Raw genomic sequence first — 19,518 nt, forward strand, 5'->3', positions numbered from 1 at the left:
AGCATGAGGGGTATTATGAACAATGTGAAGAACCTTTGGTATCAAGGCAGTGGGGACAACAAGTTGGCGTACTTCGCGATTGGGCATGTCTTTCCCTGTTAGTAGTGTTTTCCTGTACAAGAGATCATCATCTAGCATGAACTCATCTAGTGATACTGGCAGAGTAGGTAAGGTCGAGGCATCGCCAGATTCTGGGAAATAAATGAATTTGGACCATACGGGGTCTTGGCGCTGAAAGTTTCGAACAACTTCTGATGTTAGTGTAGTGTTTTCAGTTACTTCGGGCTGCAATGATGTTATAGCTGCTGCTACGTGACGTGAGAGTGCGTCTGCGACTACATTCAACTTGCCTGGTACATATTGAAAAGTGGGATTAAAGTCTTGGATGATGACAGACCATCTAGCTAGCCTACCTGTTAGGTTGCGATTCTTGAACAAATCACATAGTGGAAGGTGGTCTGTTTGGATATGCACTGGATAACCATAGACTATATCTCTGAAGTGTTTCAAGGACCAGACTACCGCTAGTGCTTCGAGATCTGTGACACTGTAGTTACGTTCAGCGGTTGTAAGGGTGCGACTAGCATACGCTATTACGCGCTTCCTTGATGCTTCATTGAGTTGCATCAAAAAGGCACCAAGTCCGGTGCCTGAGGCGTCTGTGCAGAGAAGGAAGGGTGTGGTATAATCAGGGAACACTAGAACAGGGGCATTTACAAGAGCTGTCTTTAGCTTTTGGAAAGCCTGTGACTGGTCGTTAGTCCAAACAAAGGGCACATTCTGCTTGAGTAAGTGGGTCAGAGGAGCGGCGATCTTTGCATAATGCTGTATGAATCTACCATAATGGCCACTGAGGCCCAGGAAACTTCGTACAGCTTCGGTAGTGGTAGGTTCTGGGAAGTTAATAATCACCTTAATTTTATCCTCATTAGTATGAATGCCTTGTGCATCTACGACATGGCCTAAGAATTTGATTTTCTTTCGCAGGAAGTCACATTTACTGAGATTGATTTTCAGGCCTGCGAGCTGGAGGCGTTCTAAGACTTGCTGGAGTTTGGTAAAATGATCAGGGATGGATTTACTCACAACAATGATATCATCTAGGTAAGCAAAAGGAGAGTGTCCCATCATACCGCTGAAGACTGAATGGATAAGTCGCATGAACATGGAAGGAGCATTTCTCAGACCAAAAGGGAGTCTCTTAAACTGAAAATGTCCGGAAGGGGTGCTGAAAGCTGTAACTGGGCGAGAGGATTCTTCCATTTTGACCTGCCAGTACCTGCTGAGGAGGTCTAAAGATGAAAAGACTACGTTGTTTTCACCAAGGAATTCTAGCATATCAGTGAGGACGGGTAACGGGAAACGGTCTGGAATGGTGACAGAATTGACCTTAAGATAGTCGACTACTGGTCTAAAGTTGCCGTCCTTCTTTGGTACTAAGAAAATTGGGCTATTCCGTGGACTGACGGAGGGTTCAATAATGTCTTGGTCTAACATGTTCTGTACCATTTGATCTGTCTACTTTCTCTGGCTGTGAGGAAATCGATACGCTGGTATGTAAATCGGCTGAGTTCCTGGTAGTAGTTCAATCGTATGTTTGACAAGGTCTGTTCTACCCATCGGTTCACTGGGTAAGGCAACCACGTTTCTGTACGAGGTCAGAAGGTCGAGGAGTTGAGGCCTATTTTCTGGGAAATCTGTGCAAGTGAGATGTGAGAGCATATCGGGTGAATATGTCGGCGCAGATCCCGTAGAGTTAATAGGACAAACACGGATTGGCGTACTATCATCAGTCTGAATAGTAGGAATTGAGGAATCCTGGCACACCTTTACGGCCGCTGGGTGTACTAGGAAGTCTCCAATCTTTACACCACTTTTAAGTTTTAGTGGAGCATTTGTGACATTGAGCAAGTACAGGTAGCATAAACAGTCCTCTAAGACTGTACACCACGCTGACTCATAAGTCAAGCCATTCACACAACTCGTCTCAGGTAGTGTTAGTACATCCATGCCTTCTTTCGCACCGGCAACACAAACAGATACTTTGGTGAACTCATGCGGTAACAAAATTGTGCACGTATTCATTACTGCACGTTTCGTCTCTGCGTGTTGGAGAAGATCATTCACACTGCGTGAGGTAGGTAATTGAGACATGTCTGAGTCAGTGATAGTGTTGTTGGGAGAGGAGGTAAGAGCCATGTCCGAAGGCTGAGATGATGTATCAGTAGACATTGAGGAATTTATGTCCTTGCTCACAGTCAGTAAAGGAATTATCTCTGTATTCTCAGATGATGATAGTGGTGGTTTGGGCTGGGTTGGACTTTTTGGTAGTGATAGGGACAGAGGTAATTGAAGGACTGATTTAATCGTAAGAACAGGACGGGGACATTCCATACTGTAAACCGGGAATCCAGAAATGTCTATACTACCACAAGCAGGTAATAATGCAATGGAGTGTTGTGCCATGGTGGAGAAACCAATAAGGGCATCTGCGGGATACTGCAAGTCATTAGTGACATGAAATTCAATTGGGATAGGGGGCAAATCTCCGTGTAGTTTGACTTCAAGGGTGACTCTTCCCTTAACCTTAAACTCTGAGCCTTCGACACCACATAGGCGAATGTGTGGTGGTTCTAGGAAACTGACGTGGTTGTGATGTAGTTGAAGAAGATGTAAGGAATTGTCGGAGATCAGATTTACTATAGATCCTGTGTCCAAGAAGAATGACGTTGGTATGTCATGACTGCATCCGAGAATGACTAAACCCGAGGATGTTATGGGACCTACATGGCGGATGGGGAGTTGGGTGTCTGGTTCTACGTGATATTGGTCCGATACGGGCGCGGCGCTTCCCCCGACTGTTGGCGGTTGAGGTAACGACATTCCTCAGTGGTGTGAGTCGTGCTTGATTTGTGGTATTTGCAGTGTGGACGACGTGAGCGGGAAGGCGTACGCTGTCTGGTTTCGGAGTGAGGACGTCTGTATGTACGGGCGCAACTGGATGCTCGATGTCCAGGATGACCACAGTGCCAGCAAAGAATCGAAGATTGTCTGTTCTGTCGGGCGCTAGATTGATCACGACCTGCGGTAGGAGAGCGATGCGTGGCAGGTCTGCCGCGTGTGGTGGGACGGGAGTGAGATTGGTCTGGGGTAGTGGAGGAGTGACAGACTGAGGAGGCCAAGGGTTGGGTGGTGCCCTGACACGTGTAGTTCGAACCGGTTCTTTCATGAATGGCTTTAGTGACCTGAATAATTTTATCTCCTGGATTGAAACCGATTTCCAAGGCTAGCTCTCGCTGTTTAGGAGTAAGCCAGTGAAGGAATCTCAGGTAACCAATTAAGTCAGCAAAGTTGGTGAGTGAAAGCATTGGAACGCCATTATTGTCTTCTAACCATTTCGTGCCTACCAGTAATTGGAGCATCTCGCTACTAGTGTTGCTTTCATGGCGGCGGCAGCTTCGCGGAGCTTGGCATGTTGCGCTGGGACTCGCAAGTCCTCATCTGGTTGGTTTAGGAGATTAATGAATCACATGAGAGACGCGGTATTTGAATGCTGGCAACAAAGGCTGATGAGTTCTGTACGAAAATCAGCAAAGGTATGAATGTTATCAAAATGTCCTGCACGGATCGCGGATCCGATGTCCGATTTGCCGTGGTGCAAACGACCCATGAGATAGGCTACTTTGAGCGATTCATCGGTGATCTGCCTATTGTGGATGTCTGTGTCGACTTCTCTGAGGAAATCATAGACAGACCAAGTCGGGTCCTGGCCGGTAAATTTGGGACGATTGGCATCGTCGAGATAGATAGACTGTGGAGGGTTGGCCATGGCTGGAAGTGCAGAAGTGGCGTTAGGAGAGGTGTGGGAGAGAGAGAAGGTAGTGGTAGTGAAGGGCGAGCAAGACGGGGTATGAAGGGAGGCAGGAGAGTGAATGACAGGGGAAGGAGTGGAGGAAGAAGAAGGGAGTGTAGAGGCAGGAGTAGAGGGGGAGGTATCTGGATTTACGAGTGTAGGATGGGTAGTAAGTGATTCTGCGGGAAGTGAAACGGGAGTCTCAGGTATAGGGCGGTGGTACTCTTTGCCACTTCGTAAATGAGTGATCGTGTTAGAGTCGGCAGACGGTGTATGATCAGGTGATGTTTCCGGGTCGAGAGGGCTGGTATTAAGCGGTTGACGTGGAAAGTATGACATTTAATGCGGCAATGGAAGATGAGATGAAGGATGAAGATGTATACGCAGGTGGAAATGTATAATATAACAATGAGAGAAAGGAATACACGAGTAGGTGTGAAAATGAATGAAGGTGCGGGGATGGATGGTTTAAATAAAAGGCGAAGGATGAGATGGATAATAAATAACGTAGGTGAAGATGAAAACGGGGTAATGGAAATGAGATGGAATATTTACAATATCCAATTTGTAGAGAAAATCGAAGATAATCTCTATAGAAAGGTAAGGTATACTATAGTTACACAGTAGAGACGGGATTGTCGAGATGTATGACGTGCAGAGGTGGCTGGACGTAGCTGGGCTGGGGCGGGGCGGGGCGGGGCGGGGCGGGGCGGGGCGGCGGTGGAGAGACAGCTGGGCGGAGAGGAGAAGAGACGCCGCGATGAGCCACCGGCAGGGAGTGGCGGTCTTAGGAGGCTCACGTAATGCAGACCAGATGTGGCGGCGGCGGGTCCGGTGGTGGGTTGTGAGGGCAGATGTTGGTTCAATGCAGGTGTAGAGCTGTTGAGTTGCAAATGCAGAGAATGGCGGTGGGCAGACAGTGGGCAGACAGTGATAAGTGGCACCGTGGGGGCAGGATTTATGATGTGTTCGGAACAGGTGCTGGGAACAGGTGCAACAGGTGCGTAGGTCGGCGATGGTGACACTTGCGGTCAGGAACAAGGTGTGTGGGTGGGGTTGGTTGAGAGGTGAGCACTGGTGAGAGAAATTGTACACTCGGAAAGCACAGCCAGGTATTACACCACTAGAGGCACTGAGGAGGGATGAGGCTGGGAGATGCGAGACGTCATGTATCTGTTGGTGTCACTAAAAATTGGAGGAGGCGGTCAGAATCTGATGGTTCGAAACACCGCTGCTACCAATTGTAACTTGCAATACTTTGGTGATAGAAACTTCTTGTACAAACAGCTAGATAAGGAGTTTATTACGAGCTCACAACAAAATAGTCTGCCCGACTTGGCTGTCTACTATGAACTGAACTGTGGCACCGTCTTCCCAGGCGTGGGGTCCTGGGAAGCGTGCTAGGTCAGCAAGTTTAGTGGGGGCATGTATGCATTGGGGGGGGGGGGCCATATATACATCGGGAGTAGACATATTGTGGAGGGGGTACATTTTATATATATATATATATATATATATATATATATATATATATATATATATATAATGGAAACATATAACAGCGTGACAGAACTCGGAGAGAATCTACTGTATTTTGGTGACATGTCGCTGATGATAATGGGTTTAAAGTCTTCAGTAAACTGATGTCCCATTTTAGTTTATTCTTCCTTAACCCAAATGAGCCAGATCAAGTTAGCAAACACCAGTCGTACTGAAGATGTTTATGAAGGCTGTTTCTACTCCCTGCAGTTTGAAAAATCACTCGTAATACCTCCAGTTCGAAATATCTCTCTTAATCAATCCAGATTAGAAAAAATTCCTGCTAATCCCTCCAAGTTCGAAAAATCCCCCCTAATTCCTCCAGGTTCGGAAAATCCCTCATAATCCCTCCAAATTCTAAATATTCCTCCCAATCTAAATAAAATCATCTGCTGTTTGCATGAATATAATATATATTTTGCCCTCGGCCTGAAGGGATAAATTATCTCCCTAGTTTTGTCCATTAAATCATTCCATTTTTACACCAACTTTCATAAATGTCCGAATTTGTTATTTGTTTATTTATTTATTCATTTTTACGTTCAGGGTGCAACACGGTTACTCTGTGAGTGTGAAATGGAACCAGTTGTTTTCCAGTACGCCGTTGTGAGCGTATATTATCTCTCTCTTTCTCTCTGTCTGTCTGTCTGTCTGTCTCGAAGTGACTTATGGTACACAGAAATAAAGGTAGGAGTGTGAAATGCAATAATGGGGTGCGAAAGAGCAAGGAGAAAGGCGAATGACAGTGACGTGTGTGTGTGTGTGTATGTGTGTGTGTGTGTGTGTGTGTGTGTGTGTGTGTAGACTTTACAGTTCTTCCTCTCAGGCCCAGTTGTCCCCCTACGTGTCACTCACTTTCACATATCGCCACTTCGGCGATAACACCCATCTTCCAGTCTTAACAGTCTCCAGTCGTAACCTTAAGTCTTCAGTCCTAACTTTTAGAGACTCCAGTCCTATCGTTAACATTTTCCAACATTTTCGAGTCCTAACCTTGGCATTTTCCAATCTTAACCTTATTCTCCATTCCTAACCTTAACATTCACCAGTCCTAACCTTAACATTCACCAGTCCTAACCTTAACGTTTTCCAGTCCTAACCTTAACATTCTTCAGTATATACTATTCTAATCCTTTTTCATATCAAATTGTACCTTGTTCAACTCTGACCTTTTTAATTTTCGGTTCTAACCTGCCATTCTTCATTATTAACTTCACCATTGATGGTTCCTTTCCCTTAAATCTTACGTTTAGTAATTTTTTGGCTCTAACCATGGCATCCTTCAGTCTTATCGGATGTATGGATGTAACTGGTATTAATGACCATCACCCATACAAAAACTGGAACATAATTAACCGTGAAAGCAACACCCTTTAACTTTAACACATTCACTCCAAAACCATTGATTTCTGTCTCTTGCCATCTTCTGACGATTTTGTTTTTAATTTAAGAGCGACGATTCGAATTGGGAAGTTTGTTTTAGATTTCGTAAGTTCGTTAAGTATGAGAAGTCCTTCCTTGCTGGGCGGAAAAAAACAAAAAAAGTATGTTTGATGCTGCACCAAAAGATTAAAAAAAGAAAAAAAAAGCCTCACCGAATTCAGGCGTTAAATTTTACGCGCGCGCGCGAGCGCAATTCACCGGGTCGGTGTGTGCGTGTGTGTGTGTGTGTGTGTGTGTGTGTGTGTGTGTGTGTGTGTGTGTGTGTGCAGCAAATGCTTTTTTATCGGCAATATTTTTCCCCAATTACCAGAAATAAAATCTCTCATACTCAAAGCAATTCAAACTAAAGTTTCCTATCGCCATGTTCACTTTTTTTTGTTTTAATGATCCTAGTGGTCTCAATGTAACGCCCACACCACGCCCTAATATCAAACCTGAGTGTGATATCCATAACTCCTGACAACAGCATTAGTGGGAATTAATGTTTAAGTGCCACGATGACTTGTGAGTGCTGAAGAGGACCAAATCTCTGTTACTGTACATCGGGAGGATATGTGGGACGGACCTCCTAGTCTACGTTCAGGGTCGGATTAAAAAAAAAGAAAAATGTAAAGCTTCGCCGATGTCACAATTGTTGGATGGAAGGGTTATGAATTACCTCTGCAATCTTTTAATCAATGATGTCTTTTCATTCCATTCTTGTCATGTACAGACGATAAGTTTCACCATTGGATAGGCTTATGGAACTATACTGGTTAGATACAGGCCCACCATCATTATTATCGTCATTAAATCATCCTCTGCTCTCCCCCTCCTCCTCGTCTCGTAACATTCTCTCTCTCTCTCTCTCTCTCTCTCTCTCTCTCTCTCTCTCTCTCTCTCTCTCTCTCTCTCTCTTCTTGTTCTTCCTTTTACCGAACTAAATTGGTTAGAAATAAGTTCATCATCATCATCATCATTAAGATCATCATCATTATCATCATCCTTTAATTAGTCTAGTCTCCCGTTCCTCGCTTAACATCATTCTCTCGTTTCTCTCTTCCCCAGTTTCCTCTCCCTGTTCCTCCTCTCTCTTTCCTCTCTCCTGCATAATCTGTAGCAGTCTCTCCACTATTAGACCTTCATAAAATCGCTGAATAAAAAAACGATATGGATACTTCAAAAGAAGTATACTCCATCTTAGTGAACGGGATAAATCATACGGTAGTTGTAATAAAATCTTGGTGTCGTGTGTGTGTGTGTGTGTGTGTGTGTGTGTGTGTGTGTGTGTGAGACAGAGAGAGAGAGAAAGACAGAGAGAGAGAGAGACAGAGAGAGAGAGAGAGAACTTTGCCCAAATTTTACCTTCACTTCAAAGCACCTTCGCTCTAACTCTGTGTCCTCTTCCAGCAGCTCATTAACTTGATTCAATTCGCTTTAACTTCTCGCTATTCTTTCCTTAACATTTGCTTAATCTGATTCTCACTTTGTGCTCATCTAGTGTGGTTACTGCTTCTTAGTTTTCCCTCTATATAAGTGGCTGTAGAGAGACACCTTCATGTGGTGGCACCAACATGACTGGGCAGTGGAGATTCCCAGGTATAATAACGTCCCTCAGTCCCCTTCCTATCCCCCAAAGGAGGATGGTGGACTGCAGAAGAAGGGTAATTTTTGTCTGCAGTCCAGGGTTTACATTCAGATGAGCCTTGATTTGCGGTTACGACTATTACTACTACTACTACTACTACTACTACTGCTACTACTACTACTACTGCTACTACTACTACTACTACTACTACTGCTGCTGCTGCTGCTGCTGCTACTACTACTACTTTATGTAACATTCTGAGTCTTATTTTCTCAGCAAGTTGTAAAAATAAATCCTATAAATTACGGTGATATATTAATTCTAAGTCGGGAGTCCACCCCTGACCCTCGAGACACCCAAGATCCGGCTGCCTTGGACAAAGACCCTCCTATGGAGACAGGTGATTCCTCCCCTTTGCCGCCACCAACCAGCTCGTCCCTTCCTACCATCGCCGACTTTGACTGGAGCAAGCTTGACACTGAACAACTTGTCAACAACATCGTCAAGAAAATCAGGCTCACGAACAACTTGGAGTTGTACAACAGCCTTAAGTAGTTCCCCCTAATCATCCATCAACTACGCTAGTCCTCTTTATTCACCAGCTTCGCCTCAGGCGGGCCCACAGGCCCGGTCCTGCTACGGGAGGAAAATCTACAACAATTCTAAGTCCAATTTCTCCATTCATCTGTGTGTGTGTGTGTGTGTGTGTGTGTGTGTGTGTGTGTGTGTGTGTGTGTGTGTGTGTGTGTGTGTGTGTGTGTGTGTGTTTCATTATCCTCAATTACCATTCTAACTAATTCAGCTCTTCCTAACTGGGTACTGGACAGGAGAAAACAGCTGATCTACATAATTAAACCTGGTTCACAGAAAATTATATTATCTGGAATTGGAAGGAAATTAATGAGAAAAAACAAATCTCTGTCTCTTGCCTGACGCTTTACTCGTAATCCCGGAAGCGGTGGCCAGAAACGAATCGTCTCCATGTCTCCCTGTCCTCCACCAACAGCTTGTCCTCTCTCCGGCTCACACATCCCTCATTCATATACATCTCCACCCATCCCTCCATCTCACCCTCAGCTTCCCCCCTCCCCTCCCCTCCTACCCCCACACGTACATGCACTGTCCTTGTCCGCCGCTCATTCTTTCTTCTCTACACATGGCCCAGCCATCTCAGTTTACTTCAAGCGCTTTTCAACACAACTACATCAACACCACAATGCTCCTTTACTTCCCAATTTGTTTGTCTGTGTCCCCATTCAAATCCCAGTGTGAAGAAATTTCCATATTGATCACAGTACAAACAGCTGTCCTGACGAAACACAGTAATCTTGAAGTGCATTATGTTTTTAGGTGAGAGGCAATACTTTCTTTACCCATGGACGAAGTAGCCGAAATGTTGCAGGCCGATACAGGTGATGTCAAGATGAACGTGATATACCTCTAGTACGATACTCCGTAATTTTGGTTCACAGCTCATATTCACCACAAGCAAGTCATTAATGTAGTTCCCAACATACCCTTCCCACGAATAATTGTCGCCCCTAAAGAAAGCTGAAATTGTATATATTTTTTTCTAAATTTACGTCTACAGGAGATTTTGCCAATGTAACTGTCTCACATAAAACCATCTATACGTGAATAAATGGCTCCTGGAACGAAAGTGCAGTTTATGGCTGTGATTAATTTTATTTTCAGTGCCTGATTTCGCGCTATTGAATTGTCTGTTGGATGTTGGTGAATGGCTGTGATTATGCAGAAGGATTAATGACCCATAAGAGTATAATGGAACACATGGTGCCCTAATGGATGACTTGATTTATGAGTATATCTATGTCTGCATCTCTCTGTCTGTCTGTCTGTCTCTCTCTAATGGATGACTTGCTTTATGAGTGTATAAATACTGACAGATAAGTACATAGATAGATATACAGATAGACAGACTGATTGACTGATTGATTAATTAAGAAATAGATGTGTGTGTGTGTGTGTGTGTGTGACTCTGAGCAATAGGCATAGCACCCTGTTCCGTGAGGCCCAGCTGTCCTCGTAAGCAGACAGCTGCACATGTAACCACTTTGACACTACAGTAATACTAGCCGTCCATAATTTGAATACTTGTTCAGGTCATTTGATTCATAATTGTTGCATTGGCATTAGTTTTTTCTTTTAATATGTGGAAGGTTAGTGAAGTTTCTTTTAACGTACTTTAATCTTCAAGCTGTTTCCTATCCTAGCCAAGAATTAGACCCTCGTATATCAGCGTACATATCAGGGGGATGAAAGATAAAAATGGTAAGTGATAGTGGAGAAGAGAGAAAAGTGACCAGATGAAGAGAACACTTTAAGTAACTGTTAAACATACTGAATGAAAGTAGTGCGAGCATAAGTGGTTGGGGAATGACTGGGAGAAGGACGGTGGTGAGAAGGGAAGAAGAAATCATTAGGATGAGAGTAGTGGAAGCATTGAAGAAAATCAAATTGGAGAAAGGCCCAGGAACTGATGGAGTGGGTGGTGAAATGATGAAGCATGGGGGAAAGGTAGTAGTAGAATGGATGTGGAAGATGTGCAGATTGGCCTGGGAGGAAGGTAAAGTCCCGGAGGATTGGAAGTCAAGCATAATTATTCCCGTGTACCAAGGAAATGGGGAAAAAGAAGTGTGTGGTAATCACTGGTGCATTTGTCACCTTAGCATAATATGCAAAGTATATGGTAGGATACATTTTGACTGAGGTAGGGAAATAACAGAGGAATTAGTTGGAGAAGAACAGGGGGGGTTTAGAAAGGGAAGAGGTTGTGTGGATCAGATATTCATTCTTCTATCTTTGGTGGAAAAGTGTCTAGAGAAGGGAAAGAAGTTGTATGCGGCCTCCATGGATTTGGAGAAACCATATGACAGGGTAGATAGACAAGGATTGTGGAAAGTACTAAGAATCAATGAAGTAGACGGGAAGTTGTTGAATACCGTGAAAAATATGTATGAGGGTGCTAAGGCTGCAGTGTGTGTGGATAGTGAACTGGATGAATTTTTCTGTTTGAATATTGGCCTGAAACAGGGATGTGTCATGTCTCGCTGGGTGTTCAGTCTGTATATGGATGGGGCTATAAAAGAGATACAATATAGGGCAATGGATGTTGGAGCCGCCCTGATGAGAGAGGGCAATGTTTGGAAACTTCCTGTACTGTTGTTTCCAGATGATACTATATTGTCAAAAGAAGGCGAAAGGGAATTGCAAGGCTTGGTGAATGAGTTTGGGACAGGGTGAAAGAAACATAATCTAGAAAAATGAAGTAACTGAATTTACAGTGAGATCGAAAATGTGAATGCAATAAAGTACTTGGGTAGTGTGATGAGTTAGGATCGAAGTATGGTGGATGACGTGCACTCTAACGTACGGAAGTTAAGCGTGGACCTCGTTGGAAGTCAAGAGTGAGAGTAGTGGATATGAGTTATTTGAGAGGAGCATGTGGAGTTATATGGGGAGACAGACTGACACATGAGTATGTGAAGGAGCGTTGTGATGTGGATGTGGATGTGATGGAAAGCGGTAGGAGAAATACACAGAATTGGTTTGATCCTGTGGAGAGGATGGACAGCGAGAGACTAACGAAGACAGTATGTGACTGACTTGGAGGGGATGAGAAGGAGGGGGAGGCCAAGGATGAGATGGAAGGATGGAGTGGAGGTATATGAGAGAGGGGGGTTTGAGCTGGGGGGGAAGGCAGGGAAATGACGGGAGGGCAGGGCTACATGGAGGTGATTTGGTCGTGGCCACCCCTTAAGGGATTAAGGCGGTTGGCAACTGATAGATGGATAGATAATATATCAGCGAAATTACGACCCTTCTAATTACTCGCCTTACCGTTTTTATACCGCTGTTTGTCGCCAGTCTTTCCCTTCTCTAGTTGTCTTTGTTGGCTCCCCTTTTTTTGCTGATATTTTAAGAGAATTAAAGACCTTTTATGTGGACTTTCGAATGTTGTTTTTAACTTGTATCTGTCATTTGCCTGACAATTAGTGTTATAATTTTCCTCCTAGTTTTTATTTATTTTTTAGTAATATCCGGTCAACATAGTGTCTTCTCTTTGTTTTACTTTGTATTTACCTTTTCTTGTTATTCTCATTCTCTACTTTCCCGTTTTTGTTCCATTGCTAATCATATAATTATCTTTGCCTTGAATTACTGCCATATGGTCTTTGATACTTGGTGCTAGGAATCCATTATTCAGTTCATTTTTAACCTCTTGCTACCACCTGTAGCATTAATCACACACAACGAAAGAAACATAGATAAAGGGAGTGAGTGAGTGAGAGAGAGAGAGAGAGAGAGAGAGAGAGAGAGAGAGAGAGAGAGAGAGAGAGAGAGTATTTGCTGGATGTGTATCAATATACAATGTGTTATGTATTTTAGTCATCCACTTGGTTACTGTGTTAATAAACGTGTTAATAAACGTACCGTATACTATAAGGGGTACCTGGCATTGCTCAGGTAAAACTCGATGATCCTACTTACCAGCCTTGCATGGGACCCCTAGTTTACCACTCTGTGTGGGAGAAGATCCCCTGTTCCATTTTACCCACTGACCCGATGTTCCTGCTTGGGCCCATTACCCCTGCAATACATTCCCCTTGGACCTATTCCTACCATGGACCTGTTTTCCCAGTACCCACCGACCAACCAACCCTTCACACCCACTCCCCTACCCTACTTATCCACCCACATTGTCGCCCACTCAGCCACACTGACTGACCCAAATTGTCTACCCACCCATGTTGCCCACATAACTCCCACCCAACCCTATCCACCCCTTCCAATCACCCTGCCCCACCACATCCTCCCTCCCACCTTCCCTGCCACTCCACAGCCACCCATCCACTTAACTATATATTTGTGTATGTGGGTGTAGACAGGCAGAATATTTTGTTGGAGGCATACGAGGTTGAATGGCACAGTCTCCTTTACTGATTTTCTTGTGTACGTTTTCTGTTTTTCAACTTGCCATGCAGTTTTTCGGTTGTCTTATTGGAATTTGTTTCAAGAGTTCCCCAAAGGGCAGCGACGTTTCGGAAATATCGTGTTCCATCCTCAGGCTTGATCTAATGTTTCTGTGGATGGAATGATGGATGACGAGTAAGTGGCATCAGCCGTTGCTCATAAGTTGGAAAAAAGGAGTTTAGGTAGAAAAATCATTAAGAAAAATGAAGAGTCTGAGTTTCAACAGGTGGTGGGTTCTCCACCTTGCTGTTGTTATCTGATTTTTATTGACATTTCTCCTGTTCCTCCCTCGCACACCAGGGTACTGTTGTCTTCACAAGGGCTAGCTTTTTGGTGGTCAAGCATTTGGTGCTTGGACACTGAAGACCTAGCTGGTACATAACTTATATGTATGTGTTATTTTTAACACACACACACACACACACACACACACACACACACACACACACACACACACACACACACACACACACACATTTTTTTTTTATAATTTTTTAAACAAGTTTTCATTAGTAGGATTGTACTGAACAGCAAACCAGTCAAATCTTTGCTCTCAGTCACACAGTCATATGTAATGTGATACATAATCCTTGTCCTACACGCAGGCCTCATTTATGTTGTCTTCCACTCATACACTGTCATTCCCACATTATTAATATGATCTTCACCCTGTCTTCATACAATATCTATCATACTCCACTCTCCAACTCCTTATGACATTCACTCCAGTTCACCCCAGCGATTCTCATACTCACACTTACTGTCTTGTCATCCGTATTTACATATGTACAATTTCAGTTAAGCAAGATAAATTCCATTTGGAAGGTCGCATCGGTCACCTTAAGTGCCGACGAGAACCAAGCATGATCCTTTTCGTTTTTTTCATTAATAAGATTTTTAAAGTTTTGATCCTGTATTTGTAGTACTTTTTGCCATACTATTTTGGCTAGATTATATAGCCTAAGGTTTAATGGTAATAGTTTGGCTGTCTCATGTAACTCCCAGGTGTTTCGTCGATATGAGTAACTTTCATTGTATGCGAATCGTAATGGATTATTTTGTACTCCTTGAAATTTACTTATGTTGGTTATATTGGTAGTTACAAGTGTCACAGCTGGGTATTCAATAATTGGTAAAATTAAAGTTTTGATTTAATGCGGTTTCAGGTTTTCTGACAACTTATGAAATTTCTCAATTCTTTTAAAGCTTGAAGTCCTTTCCCCATGATTTTCTTTTAGTGTTGATTGATGCCTGTGTTGTTAGGGTAAGCCCCAGTGTTTGTTTGGGTAAGCCCCAAGGCATTTCCTTTGATTTGGTATGGTATTATTTCTCCCTCGATAGTTACTTCTGTTTTTCGCACTGACATTGGAATGATTGTGAATTAACAATGATTTATTTATTTTTTTTCATTTTCTTTCATATATAGTTAATTTTTGTATTTCTTCAGCTACTTTTTGAGCCATTAAATACCGTGACTTCTCAGGATACGTAATTTTTTGTGTGATGTCATCTGCAAACTGTATGTTTAAGTTAGATGGGTTGGGAGGAGGTATGTCATTTGTATAAATACTGTATAATGCTGGTGCAAGAACGCTACCCTGAGGCACGCCGCTTTAGAGCTCAAAAGGTTGTCCTATATAGTTGTTTACATTAATTCTTGCTTCTCTATCACGGAGGAAGTCACATAATGTTTTTTGCATGTAGTCAGGAAGATTTATGTGTGGTATTTTATACATCAAGCCCTAATGCCACACCTTTTCAAATGCCTTTTGTGAATTTCTTAGTACTACAGAGCATTGTTTTTTCTTGCTAAGAGTTTGGTTTATTTTATCATAAAGCTAGTGCTGCAGAAGTTCATCTTAAACTCCTAAAACCATGTTGGGATGGTGGGACAATGTTGTTTTCTTCTAAAAAGTATGTTAGTCTTTTAGATATAGCCCTGTCCAGCAATTTCCCTGGGACCGTCAACAGTGAGACTAGTCTATAATTCACAGTGTATAGAGTAGAATTATTTGGTTCTGGAATCATTCTAATCAGTGCTGTTTTCAACCTGCCAGGGAAGTAACCGAGGGAAAGAGTGGCATTGAAAATCTCAACTAGCCATCTTACCATTTTAGTTGGTAGTTCTTCTATATTACCTTTTTATTTATACCTGGAGAATTATTCTTGATGCTTTTTTTTTTTATTGTGCTAAACTCATTAATTGTAACTGATGATGTTAAGATGTTATTGTTGACGAATCTGTTTCTGTCTGTACAAGTGAATGGTTGGGTTCTCTGCAGGGTTGCTCTCAGATGTCTTTGATGAGATTTTCATGGCCGAAATCAAATATTTCATTTTCTTCCTGGCTTATTTCGAATATCTTTTCCCAGGTAATAAGGAGAATCTCTCATGTTCATGTTCATCTAAAATCTTATGTTCATCCATAAGGCACCCATTATTATTATTGTTGTATCCTATTATAATTTTCACTGTCCTCCAAAACCCTCTTGGTTGTTTGTGTGAATGAGTGAGACTTTCCATTTTTTTTTCTCCCAGTTTTCTTCAGCTTGTTTTCTACATTCCTGTGCTAGTGTCATTTTCATATTTTTATATCTTAACATTTGTTGATTTCATCCGACTATTTCTGCGTCTTCATACAGTCCTCTGTAAGATGTCTGTATGGATTTGATAGCACTTCACAATAATCCTTTTACAATTGTTCTTTGGCATTTCATTGGTATGTTCATTCCCATGGCATCAGTGACTGCATTATACCACTGGCCCGACTTGTCATCTGTATCTTCTATTTCCTTTCCCTCTGAATTTAAATCTCCCAGTAGTGTATTTTCTATAAAATCTATAAATTAATCCCAATCTGCAGCCGCATAATTATAGGATGAAGAGGTAGGTTCTGTGATGGGTCTTGCAGTAATGGTTGCTATTAATGGTATATGGTCCGAAGTTGTTAATGGCCCAGGAGACATTGTTATATTATGGTAGGTCTTGATATTGGTCAGAATAATGTTGAGTGTGGAGACTAAATTAATCCCAACATAGGTTGGAAAATTTGGGTCTACGTGTATTAATTTGTTGCTATCTTGTAATCTCAGCCCCAACCCCACATTGTTTGTAATGTAGATCCTAGGAATGGATGTTTAGCATTCAAGCCCCCCATTATATCGGTTAGTAAATTATAGTTCAGGAGCTTGTGAAAATCAAGAAATGGTAAGTATTGTCTTCTCGTTGGTAAGTATGTAGTTGATATATTGATTGGGCCTAGACTTGTCTCAATGGTTATGTTTATAATATCTGAAATGAAGTCATCATCCATTTTGTTTCAGGTTTTTCTTAACCAGTATGGAAGATCCGTGATTCAGTTCTTCACTAGAATTACACTGTATGTTACATAGCCATGTATTTTTGGTTGATTAGTCATTTTAGTTCCAATGCTGTTTAGTAAGATAATGACAGAATTTAGAGACTTATACATATGTCAGTTCGTATTTTTTTTATTTTCCCACTGGAGAATATTATGCTGTATAATTTTGATTGTGTCGTTGATCATGGTAGTGATTATTGTGAAGATCTGAGTCTTGGGTTCCTATTTTCTGAAGGTTTTCTGTCTCTTATTAATCTTAATCTTATTTTCCGGAATGTGCTATCATCAACTATTTTAAAACAGCCCATTAGATCTATTTCATTATTGGCAATAAATTTTAAGATATCCTCTTCAGTAATGTTAAGATTTACAGTAGGTATGTGTATTCATAATGATTTTTACTTATTCCTTCAATTAGCGTTGTTGTTGTTACATTTCTTCTGGGGAATTTTCTTTTCTCAGATGGCATAATTCAGAGCCCGATATCAGTTCCAGATAACTTCTCCATATGAGGTGCTCCTTCCATCTCTGCTGTGCTGCTTGTTTACTTTTCATTTCCTTGGCCTTCTTGTTCTCGAGGTTCTGTTTCATTAAGTGGTGCCTCTGTGTGTTCCTGGTTCTCTCGCTAGGTGCAGGTTTTGTGGCAGATGTCATTAGGTTAAAGATTTTCCTTGATGGAGGGTTTTCAGGTGCCACACACTGTGGTAAATTGGTTTTCTTGAGTCTGAGGCTTAACTTTTGGCTGTAAGTACCCGGTTCTGCCATGTCTGCCAAATGGGACTCAAGCATGCACATCATGATCAGAGCCATGACGTTCTTGTCAAAGGGGGCTAATTGCATAATTCCTCTTGCAGTTACATTAGCAATTGTGGCAGTTTTTTTTTCTTTTTGTGTGTGTGTGTGTGTGTTGTTGGATGTAGTTTCTTTTTCTTTGCATTTATTCTTTACTGCCTCCCTTCTGTTGGGACACTTCATTGCCAAGGTCCTATGATCGTTACAATTTAAGCAGAGTTTAGTTGGTGACTTGCAGTCCTTCCATATAAGTCCTTCGGTGGCACATTCAGAACAAACTCTGTATTCTTTAGGTTTAAGGCATTTTGAGATCGGGAGATCTAGTTTGTAGCACCTCATACGAGTTGTTAATTGTGTATAGGTATCTCTCTTTATTTGGTAAGGAGGGATTCTGTGGTAACACATTATTATGCCATTGTCCACGGCATTCTCTACACATATTGCCTGTTTAAATAACACCTTCTAGCTGTTACCTTTTGGAATTTTTATTATTTTCTCTACTTTGTGTTCAGCCCATGCATTTTTTATCATTATTTCATCTGCAGTGTTTTGCTCTTCATACTGGTGAACATAGTCATCAATCCTGAAGAGTAATATTGTTTTTTTTTTTTTTTTTTGAGAGGGGGGGAGCTTGTATTTCTGGAAGCATCATTGGGTTGAAATCATGCCCGGTTAGTGCAATGTAACAGTCGTCCATGAAGATCTTCTCGACGTCCTCATCGTTGAAAGTAAGAACTGTTTACCCATTTTCTATTGTGATTATTCTAGTGGCATAGACTTAGTAGTTTGACAGGATTTCTAGCAGCTTAGGTTTTGTCATCTTCAGTCGGGAGTGAGGATGTTTAATTTTAATTCTTGCCATCCTTGCACATCTCCATCAACAGCCGTCATTGATTTCCACATCCTACCATCATGAAAATGCCACATTGGCCAAGCCAACAAAGTGGCCATTAAACAATCAGCTTAGCTGATTAGCTCCGCCTACCTTTCTCCACCTGAATCACCTGAGTTGTATATAAGCAGCCACCTATGTGTCCACTCTTCAGACGAAGGTGGACGAATCTACATCATCATCATCATCGACAGAGCCATCATTCAGTTCCTGTCCAGCAGCAATGGTGGCAACATCTCCTCTACAGCCATGCCTTCTCCAACTACCTTGGCCTTCGACCCGTCAAGGGAGACCACCATAGGCACAGAGGAGTCGCCACGAATGCGGACCATCACAGGAACTGTGAAATGGTACGGTGTGAAGGCGGGATATGGATTCATCAGGTGCCAGGACACTGGCGCCAATGTATTTGTACACTGTCTGGGGAACGCTTCTTCCACTTCACGGCGCCTCTGACGCTCATTAGGCAAGGGCGAGACAGTTGAATTCGTCTCCACCAGACATCGAAGGGTCCCGAGGCTAGGGACGTCACTGGACCGGGGGGTGAGGCTGTGCAAGGCTCTGCTTAAGCACTGCAGCGCCCCACGGCACAGGGGCACCAGCCTGTGGATCCCCGATGTACTTGTGGAGTGGTAACGATTGTCTCCATGTGTATTGCTATGGCGAGAGCATTCTGTGGTGACATGGCCGCAGTGCTCGTTCTTCTCCCCCAGATATTTGAGAATAGTGGGCTGCTGTGCCTTGTTATCCCATAGAGCTTCGCCCACGGTACACAGTCAGTCCCTCTTCAGCAGCATCGTGCCCCTACACTGCAGCCTTCCCATCCCCACAGAACACCGTGGAAAAGGCTGCAGCTCGACGCTCCACTTAACAAAGTGACTGCCTCCTCCAGCACCATGCCTAACCCACCCATGGACACCGCACACAGCCAGACCACAACTACTCACCACCCGCCATCAGCAGCTGAGGAGGAGAGGGCCCCTTCTCCCGTCCCTTCCATCATACAGGACGTAGATGTCCCTCCCCCTCAGCCACCAGCACCTACTGCTGACGACCTATCAACCGCCGATGATGAC

The 19,518-nt window shown here is 42.9% G+C and overlaps 1 protein-coding gene across 1 annotated transcript in view; it reads left to right on the plus strand.

Annotated features, from left to right (window-relative positions):
* The window catches only part of LOC145405886 (uncharacterized), a 32,788-nt gene extending 23,831 nt beyond the window's left edge, over positions 1 to 8,957 (plus strand). Inside the window, exon 3 of the mRNA XM_080277142.1 lies at positions 8,729 to 8,957. Within this exon, the coding sequence (XP_080133268.1) occupies positions 8,729 to 8,957 (229 nt within the window). The remainder of the gene's footprint in view (positions 1 to 8,728) is intronic.
* Positions 8,958 to 19,518: the final 10,561 nt, after the last annotated feature.

The sequence above is a fragment of the Coenobita brevimanus genome, chromosome 68 (assembly GCF_032717465.1).
Source record: "Coenobita brevimanus isolate Jiangsu-jjx chromosome 68, ASM3271746v2, whole genome shotgun sequence".
NCBI classification, from domain to species: domain Eukaryota; kingdom Metazoa; phylum Arthropoda; class Malacostraca; order Decapoda; family Coenobitidae; genus Coenobita; species Coenobita brevimanus.